Source organism: Oncorhynchus keta, unplaced genomic scaffold (assembly GCF_023373465.1).
Source record: "Oncorhynchus keta strain PuntledgeMale-10-30-2019 unplaced genomic scaffold, Oket_V2 Un_scaffold_23083_pilon_pilon, whole genome shotgun sequence".
In the NCBI taxonomy this organism is placed as follows: Eukaryota; Metazoa; Chordata; class Actinopteri; order Salmoniformes; family Salmonidae; genus Oncorhynchus; species Oncorhynchus keta.
Genome location: NW_026290873.1, coordinates 430001 through 440000, shown reverse-complemented (window position 1 = coordinate 440000; position 10000 = coordinate 430001). Strand labels below are relative to the sequence as shown.

The window sequence follows — 10000 nt, the reverse complement described above, 5'->3', positions numbered from 1 at the left end:
AGACCAGCCATGGAGACATTACTGTAACTGGAGACCATGGAGACATCAACTGGAGACATTACTGTAACTGGAGACATTACTGTAACTGGAGACCAGTCATGGAGACATTACTGTAACTGGAGACCAGTCATGGAGACATTACTGTAACTGGAGACCAGTCATGGAGACATTACTGTAACTGGAGACCAGTCATGGAGACATTACTGTAACTGGAGACCAGCCATAGAGACATTACTGTAACTGGAGACCAGTCATGGAGACATTACTGTAACTGGAGACTAGTCATGGAGACATTACTATAACTGGAGACCATTCATGGAGACATTACTGTAACTGGAGACATTACTGTAACTGGAGACCAGCCATGGAGACATTACTGTAACTGGAGACCAGTCATGGAGACATTACTGTAACTGGAGACCAGTCATGGAGACATTACTGTAACTGGAGACATTACTGTAACTGGAGACCAGTCATGGAGACATTACTGTAACTGGAGACATTACTGTAACTGGAGACCAGCCATGGAGACATTACTGTAACTGGAGACCAGTCATGGAGACATTACTGTAACTGGAGACCAGTCATGGAGACATTACTGTAACTGGAGACATTACTGTAACTGGAGACCAGTCATTACTGTAACTGGAGACCAGTCATGGAGACATTACTGTAACTGGAGACATTACTGTAACTGGAGACATTACTGTAACTGGAGACCAGTCATGGAGACATGACTGTAACTGGAGACCAGTCATGCCCTCCATCTCCCTCTCCACCCTCCCTCCATCCATCCTTCCATCTCCCCTTCTCTCCATCCATCCTTCCATCTCTCTCCACCCTCCCTCCAGCTCCCTCTCCACCCTCCCTCCATCTCCCTCTCCACCCTCCCTCCCTCCACCTTTCCTCCATCCATCCCTTCGCTGTAGGCCCTGCCGCCTACCGCCCTTTCATTTCTGGTGTCACTGTCACAGGGCATCAGTGTCCCTGTGCTGCCTGGCTGGACGAGGGGTGGGGGAGGACTGGAGGGGAGAATGTGAGGGAAGGGGGCAGGGGTACACAGGCGGAAGGAGAATAGAGTTGACATCACAGTGGGAGAGCTGGGAGCACTATGGAACGCTGCCCAGAAATGGGAGGGAGGGAATAGAACTGTTGGCTGCTCTGGGGTGGCACTAAGCCCCTCCAAGGCTTCCATATGGACATTGATGACAGCACTAATTGAAAATTGACAACACAGAGACACACACACACACACACAGATGTACACACATGCGAGTAGACGCAAACACACACACACACATACACATGGATGCACACACAGATGTATACATGTACACACAAGCACACAAACACATGTATGCACACATACACACAGGCACACACACACACACTCCAATCTGGATACCACCAATGAGCATTTACACACCGACATAGCAAAATAAAGATATGGGCGGCTGATGTTTGTGGGAACCTCTTTAGTTTCTGTGTTTCCCTGGGACGAGCACTATCACCCACATCCAGATTAATTATTAATATTCATGTATTATTCATATGTTATGTCAGAATTTGGATAACAATTATGAGCTACCCACTGATTTATTAAAAACTAAAAAATATGTTTTTATTGAGAAGTAGGAATTGGTCTGATGACCAAAAATAAAGGAAATTCACATGAACCAAAAGGCCTACTGTACCCATGCTCTACCAAGGTTTTCCAGCACCACAAGGGCTACTCCACCCATGCCCTACCAAGGTTTTCCAGCACCACAAGGCCTACTCCACCCATGCTCTACCAAGGTTTTCCAGCACCACAAGGCCTACTCCACCCATGCTCTACCAAGGTTTTCCAGCACCACAAGGCCTACTGCACCCATGCTCTACCAAGGTTTTCCAGCACCACAAGGCCTACTCCACCCATGCTCTACCAAGGTTTTCCAGCACCACAAGGCCTACTCCACCCATGCTCTACCAAGGTTTTCCAGCACCACAAGGCCTACTGCACCCATGCCCTACCAAGGTTTTCCAGCACCACAAGGCCTACTGCACCCATGCTCTACCAAGGTTTTCCAGCACCACAAGGCCTACTGCACCCATGCTCTACCAAAAGCACCACAAGGCCTACTGCACCCATGCTCTACCAATGTTTTCCAGCACCAAAAGGCCTACTGCACCCATGCCCTACCAAGGTTATCCAGCACCACAAGGCCTACTCCACCCATGCTCTACCAAGGTTTTCCAGCACCACAAGGCCTACTGCACCCATGCTCTACCAAGGTTTTCCAGCACCACAAGGCCTACTCCACCCATGCTCTACCAAGGTTTTCCAGCATCACAAGGCCTACTCCACCCATGCTCTACCAAGGTTTTCCAGCACCACAAGGCCTACTCCACCCATGCTCTACCAAGGTTTTCCAGCACCACAAGGCCTTTTCCACCCATGCTCTACCAAGGTTTTCCAGCACCACAAGGCCTACTCCACCCATGCTCTACCAAGGTTTTCCAGCACCACAAGGCCTACTCCACCCATGCTCTACCAAGGTTTTCCAGCACCACAAGGCCTACTCCACCCATGCTCTACCAAGGTTTTCCAGCACCACAAGGCCTACTCCACCCATGCTCTACCAAGGTTTTCCAGCACCACAAGGCCTACTCCACCCATGCTCTACCAAGGTTTTCCAGCATCACAAGGCCTACTCCACCCATGCTCTACCAAGGTTTTCCAGCACCACAAGGCCTACTCCACCCATGCTCTACCAAGGTTTTCCAGCACCACAAGGCCTTCTCCACCCATGCTCTACCAAGGTTTTCCAGCACCACAAGGCCTACTCCACCCATGCTCTACCAAGGTTTTCCAGCACCACAAGGCCTACTCCACCCATGCTCTACCAAGGTTTTCCAGCACACAGATTTGACCAACTACAGTAGCTATGTTGGTCTACTGTACTTTAAAACTATGTGTATGCTGGTTGCTTAGGATTCAAACCTTCTCAAACAGCCTAATTCATACTCTTCGAGGAGGTGCTCCCACAATAATGTGATTTGTACAACATACAATGTAATGTATTGCATTCTTCCCAGTCTAAACTAAGACATTATCCCATTCCAATACCTTTTGCTTTTTATTATATGAAAGCAAGCTTTTCTTTAATACTTATAACACCATCAGGGTTGATTGAATGAGCTGTTTTGCCTTGTAGTAATATGATAATGTTAAACCTTTATTTTAACATTATATGTCATTGAACAATAAATATATTTCATGATATCTTTTTTCATCAGTCGGTACCCAACAGAATAACAGGAGGTGGTGTGTTGAACATCGTCCCTCATATAGACATAGAGGTCTATAGAGCTGTCTGCATTCCTGGTTTCTGGAAGCTTTAGCTTACCTGTGTAAAATTGACATAAACTCAGAACTACTTGTTTTTCAAACATGGTCCTGTTTTATCAATTGCTGTGCTGAACAATGAACAGTGAATTACCTCAAATGACTATGTAGCTTAAAGTTATGTGTGTATTTGTATTTCATTTTGCAATACAGATGATGACGCTACAATAATCCACGTTTACAATAGGCCTATATCCAGAAATACATCCAGCCTCGATGATATACACAGTTTATTTGTTTGTGCTCTGATTACAACACAAGTGTTCAGGTCAGCAGTTTACACAGATGACTTCAGCCATATGAAAAACCATAGCCAAATATACCTACCTAGCTAGCTAGCTACCTTCCTTTTAGTTCTCATTCAACTGGTGTTAGCTAGCTAGCTACCCTCCTTTTAGTTCTCATTCAACTGGTGTTAGCTAGCTAGCTACCCTCCTTTTAGTTCTCATTCAACTGGTGTTAGCTAGCTAGCTACCTTCCTTTTAGTTCTCATTCAACTGGTGTTAGCTAGCTAGCTACCCTCCTTTTAGTTCTCATTCAACTGGTGTTAGCTAGCTAGCTACCTTCCTTTTAGTTCTCATTCAACTGGTGTTAGCTAGCTAGCTACCTTCCTTTTAGTTCTCATTCAACTGGTGTTAGCTAGCTAGCTACCTTCCTTTTAGTTCTCATTCAACTGGTGTTAGCTAGCTAGCAACCTTCCTTTTAGTTCTCATTCAACTGGTGTTAGCTAGCTAGCTACCTTCCTTTTAGTTCTCATTCAACTGGTGTTAGCTAGCTAGCTACAGCTGCTAGCCTTCTACTTGCAAGCTGCTACTGTTGCGCAGCAACCGAGTTGCTCGACCCGATTTGATGTTTTATGACATTTCTGAGATTTTATGAAATATGTTATCATTGTCAGAACTGCTACAAAAAGGGAGCACATCGTTGTTTTTTATTGGGAAGAAATGTGCACATGAGAGCAATAAATTGCAATATTAATAAAAATTGTTGCACCTACAAACTTATTCAGTCCAAATGAATCTAAGTCTAATGGTCCCCTTTTAATCCGACGTCTAGAATTTGAACAAATTTTGGGAGAGAAAAAAGTATTTCGACCCTAATGCTCACGACCCTGTCAAAATGCAGGTATAATGGTTCTTGTTAACGGACAGACGGCTAATGACGAGAGGCGTGTTGTGTACCTTCAATCAAGTTGACTTGCAAATTGTCATTGACATTGGTGACATATTGGCTTAGATATGACGGTAGCGAGATTTGAATTTAACATTGTGCTTCAACCAATGCATGCGACTATAATTTGTCTGATAAATTGAGAGCAACGGGCTGTCAGTGTGTGTCAGTGTGTCTTGGCGGCTGTACGGCCCTGTGTGACCGACCCGATCCCCTCCTGACCCCTCTGACTCCCTGGCCTTAATGATAGGCCATGTCCCATTCCTGGAGCTGGGGAAGATTACAGGATAATTCACAGGACTCTAATTACAACCCCCACCAACCCCTTCCACCGCTCTCAGCTCCCAGGCACATCCCAGACTCCTCTGGCCCCCTCTGGCCCCTCAGCCCTCCTGGCCCCCTCTACCCCTTCAGCCCTCCTGCCCCCCAGCCCTCCTGGCCGTCCTCTGCCCCCTCAACCCTCCTGGCCCCCTCTGCCCTCCTGGCCCCTCTCTGCCCCCTCAACCCTCCTGGCCCCCCAGCCCCTCTGGCCCCCAACCCTCAGCCCCTCCCCCTGGCCCCCTCTGCCCTCCTGCCCCCTCAGCCCTCCTGCCCCCCAGCCCTCCTGCCCCCTCAGCCCTCCTGGCCCCCCTCTGGCCCACCAGCCCTCCTGCCCCCTCAGCCCTCCCATCCCTCCTGACCGTCCTCTGCCCCCTCAGCCACCTGGGGGCAGCCCTCCTGCCTCTGGCCCACCAGCCCTCCTGCCCCTCTGGCCCCCCAGCCCTCCTGCTCCCCAGCCCCGTGGATCCCCAGCCCTCTCTGGCCCCTCAGCCCTCCTCTGGCCCCCAAGCCCTCCTGGCCCTCCTCTGGCCCCCGTCTGCCCCCTCAGCCCTCCTGCCCCCCAGCCCCCCCTCTGGCCCCTCAGCCCTCCTGGCCCCCCCAGCCCTCCTGGCCGTCCTCTGGCCCACAGTAATGCCATTCAGGTTTTAAATGAGCTGTGCGGAAACTGGCTGAGACACATGGACAGAGGAATACAATGGAACACAGTCACACAGAGGCACTCCCAGACAGTATGTGGACAGACACAATACACCCAACCACACATACACATGTGTAGAACACACACACACTACACAGAAGACATCTTGAAATGAATACATACACTTAAAACATCCACATGCACAAACAGGCTCCCACACAAACACACACACGCACCACCGATGTGGATTAAACTGTAATACAATGTAGTCTCTGTGCTGATTAGGTAAAGATTAGGTTAAACTGGACTTCCTTGAAGGGGTCAGCTGGGTTCTCCCATTTCCTGTTGATGGCATGAGTCTCCTGGATTGCAGTGATATGTAGGAGGCTTGTCAGTGTGTTTGGGCTATGGCCAGGCAGGGAGATGAGCCTTACAACACACACACACTCACTTGACTTTCCTCTGGGTCTCAGAGGAGGAGCCTGGGCCAGCGGTGGGGGTTGATTTACGTTTCCTGGGCCGCCCCGGTCCTCTACGAGCAGGGCTGCGAGGTGTTTCCTCCTTCCTGTAGACACACACACACTCATGAGAACACTAAGACACTGTATTTGAGCACAGGACCAGATAAACTGGAGAAGGAAGGAGGGAATCCTTCAGGAGATAGAAAGGGAGTGTGATGTCATGGCTTCAGTTTGTTTCGTGGGCTGCTTTGAGAAATCATTTAAAGGAGCGATTAGGAGACTAGCAAAGTATCACAACATGAGACTAGGAGGTAGTCATGAGACTAGGAGGTAGTCATGAGACTAGGAGGTAGTCATGAGACTAGGAGGTAGTCATGAGACTAGGAGGTAGTCATGAGATGTTTTAACAAGATAAGGTTTTGATCCCACAGGATAACACATGAGAGTTAAAACACTTATTTTCAAAGAGGTGACAGGTAATGTATGGGAGAATAGTGAAGTACATGGTAAAGGATAATGTATAGGAAAATAGTAAAGGACATGTTGAATGATAATGTATAGGAGAATAGTAAAGGACATGGTCAAGGATAATGTATAGGAGAATAGTAAAGGACATGGTCAAGGATAATGTAAGTAAAGGACATGGTAAAGGATAATGTATAGGAGAATAGTGAAGGACATGGTAAAGGATAATGTATAGAAGAATAGTAAAGGACATGGTCAAGGATAATGTATAGGAGAATAGTGAAGTACATGGTCAAGGATAATGTATAGGAGAATAGTGAAGTACATGTTGAAGGATAATGTATAGGAGAATAGTAAAATACATGTTGAAGAATAATGTATAGGATGATAGTAAAGGACTCGTTGAAGGATAATGTATAGGACGATAGTAAATTATATGGTGAAGGATAATGTATATGAGGATAGTAAAGGACTCACTGAAGGATAATGTATAGGATGATAGTATATTGTAATGTATAAGGGATAGTAAATGACTCGTTGAAAGATAATGTATAGGAGGATAGTAAAGGACTCCTTGAAGGATAATGTATATGATGATAGTAAAGGACTCATTGAAGGATAATGTATATGATGATAGTGAATGATCATGTATAGGAGGATAGTAAATGACTCATTGAAGGATAATGTATAGGACGATAGTAAAGGACTCGTTGAAGGATAATGTATAGGATTATATCAAATTATATGGTGAAGGATAATGTATAGGAGGATAGTAAAGGACATGGTCAAGGATAATGTATAGGAGAATAGTGAAGGACATGGTAAAGGATAATGTATAGAAGAATAGTAAAGGACATGGTCAAGGATCATGTATATAGGAGGATAGTAAATGACACGGTTAAGGATAATGTATAGGATGATAGTAAAGGACATAGTGTATCTTACTGGTGGTCATGCTTCCTCTGTAGCTTGGCTAACTCCCTCTGTTTCTCTTTGTAGCGCCTCTGGAGCTCTGCCAGCTTCACCCGCATGGCCAGCTCCGGACCCTCCATCCTCTCCATGGTGCCCTTGGCCGGGCATGCCTGAATGTTCACAATACTAATCAATCAATCAAGTGTATTTTATGAATCTGTTATATCTGGAGTACTTATCCTGTCTTATCCGGTGTCCTGTGTGAATTTAAGTATGCTCTCTCTAATTCTCTCTTTCTCTCTTTCTTTCTCTCTCTCGGAGGACCTGAGCCCTAGGACCATGCCTCAGGACTACCTGGCATGATGACTCCTTGATGTCCCCAGTCCACCTGGCCGTGCTGCTGCTCCAGTTTCAACTGTTCTGCCTACGGCTATAGAACCCTGACCTGTTCACCGGATGTGCTACCTGTCCCAGACCCACTGTTTTCAACTCTCTAGAGACAGCAGGAGTGGTAGAGATTAGAGGCCGACCGATTATGAATTTTCAACGACGATACCGATTTTTGAAGGCCCCCCCCCGAAAAAAAACCGCTGATACCGATTAATCGGCCGATTGAAAAAAATGTATTTGTAATAATGACAATTATAACAATAATGATTTAACACTTATTTTAACTTAATATAATACATCAAGAAAATCAATTTCGCCTCAAGTAGATAATGAAACATGTTCAATTTGGTTCAAATAATGCAAAAACAAAGTGTTGGAGAAGTAAAAGTGCAATATGTGCCATGTAAGAAAGCTAACGTTTAAGTTCCTTGCTCAGAACATGGGAACATATGAAAGCTGGTGGTTCCTTTTAACATGAGTCTTCAATATTCCCAGGTAAGAAGTTTTATGTTGTAGTTATTATCGGACTATTTCCCTCTATACCATTTGTATTTCATAAACCTTTGACTATTGGATGTTCTTATAGGCACTTTAGTATTGCCAGTGTAACAGTATAGCCTCCGTCCCTCTCCTCGCTCCTCCCTGGGCTCGAACAAGCAACACAACGGCAACAGCCACCACATCGAAGCAGCATTACCCATGCAGAGCAAGGGAAACAACCACCCCAAGGCTCAGAGCGAGTGAAGTTTGAAATGCTATTAACGCACTCTAACTAGCCAGCCATTTCACTTCGGTCACACCAACCTCATCTCGGGAGTTGATAGGTTTGAAGTCATAAAGTGCAATGCTTGATGCACAACGAAGAGCTGCTGGCAAAACGCACGAAAGTGCTGTTTGAATGAATGTTTACGCACCTGCTTCTGCCTACCACCGCTCAGTCAGATACTTAGATACTTGTATGCTCAGTCAGATTATATGCAACACAGGACACACTAGATAATATCTAGTAATATCATCAACCATGTGAAGTTAACTAGTGATTATGATTGATTGTTTTTTATAAGATAAGTTTAATGCTAGCTAGCAACTTACCTTGGCTTACTGCATTTGCGTAATAGGCAGTCTCCTTGTGGAGTGCAACGAGAGAGAGGCAGGTCGTTATTGCGTTGGACTAGTTTACTGTAAGGTTGCAAGATTGAATCCCCCGAGCTGACAATGTAAAAATCTGTCTTTCTGCCCCTGAACGAGGCAGTTAACCCACCGTTCCTAGGCCGTCATTGAAAATAAGAATATGTTCTTGACTGACTTGCCTAGTTAAAAGATTAAATGAAGGTGTAAAAAAAATCTATGAAAAAAATGTGCAAATCGGTGGCCAAAAATACCGATTTCCGATTGTTATGTAAACTTGAAATCGGCCCTAATTAATCAGCCATTCTGATTAATCGGTCGACCTCTAGTAGAGATACTTTTAATGATCGGCTATGAAAAGCCAAATGATATTTACTCCTGAGGTGCTGACTTGCTGCACCCTCGACAACTACTGTGATTATTATTATTCGACCATGCTGGTCATTTATGAACATTTGAACATCTTGGCCATGTTCTGTTATAATCTCCACCCGGCACAGCCAGAAGAGGACTGGCCACCCCACATAGCCTGGTTCCTCTCTAGGTTTCTTCCAAGGTTTAGGCCTTTCTAGGGAGTTTTTCCCTAGCCAACGTGCTTCAACACCTGCATTGCTTGCTGTTTGGGGTTTTAGGCTGGGTTTCTGTACAGCACTTTGAGATATCAGCTGATATACGAAGGGCTTTATAAATACATTTGATTTGAAATGCTTTTAAAGGCTTATACATGCTATTAAACTAACAGTCTAAAATCAGAGTGTGCACTTAACCATTTAAAATTCCTTCACATGTATTTTTTGAATGTACTGCATTCTATTCTAATGGTAAATAGAACATCAGGATACAGTATAGTTGTACTCTACCGGTTCGTGGCGAGGTGTCCAGCTGTATTTCCTGCGCAGGTTGAGGGTCTTGCGGGCAGGGTAGTGCCGCCCGGCACCCTCCCCGCTACCCTCCTGGGCACCCAGCTCCAAGGCACGGGCTGCTGCCAGGGTGGCAAGACTCTGGAGGTCAAAGATCAACATCTCCTCTCCTGTGGGTCGAAACACAGACTCGATCAGGGGTCAAGGAAAACGAGCCGTGATAATGACAGACATGGTCATTCAGAGTTAGATGTTATGTGTCATTCCA

At 45.8% G+C, this 10000-nt stretch overlaps 2 protein-coding genes across 2 annotated transcripts in view; one reads left to right on the top strand and one right to left on the bottom strand.

Moving 5' to 3' along the window:
* LOC118383629 (BAH and coiled-coil domain-containing protein 1-like) overlaps positions 1–10000 on the bottom strand; it is a 129348-nt gene that overhangs the window by 44126 nt on the left and 75222 nt on the right. The window contains 3 exon segments of the mRNA XM_052515347.1: positions 5968–6081; positions 7388–7524; positions 9733–9902. Of these exon segments, the coding sequence (XP_052371307.1) occupies positions 5968–6081; positions 7388–7524; positions 9733–9902 (421 nt within the window).
* On the top strand, positions 2183–3868 carry LOC127928195 (uncharacterized). Its single transcript, XM_052515330.1, has 2 exons — positions 2183–2714; positions 2759–3868. Exons 1-2 carry the CDS (start codon positions 2218–2220, stop codon positions 2910–2912), a joined length of 651 nt encoding a protein of 216 aa, XP_052371290.1. The 5' UTR covers positions 2183–2217; the 3' UTR covers positions 2913–3868.

What these genes read in the sequence shown, in the direction of transcription:
- LOC127928195 (XM_052515330.1), top strand. Translation starts at nt 2,218, where the DNA reads ATGCTCTACCAAGGTTTTCCAGCACCACAAGGCCTACTGCACCCATGC. An exon ending in TCCACCCATGCTCTACCAAG is followed by an intron (nt 2,715 to 2,758) that starts GTTTTCCAGCAC and finishes TGCTCTACCAAG; the next exon opens with GTTTTCCAGCACCACAAGGC.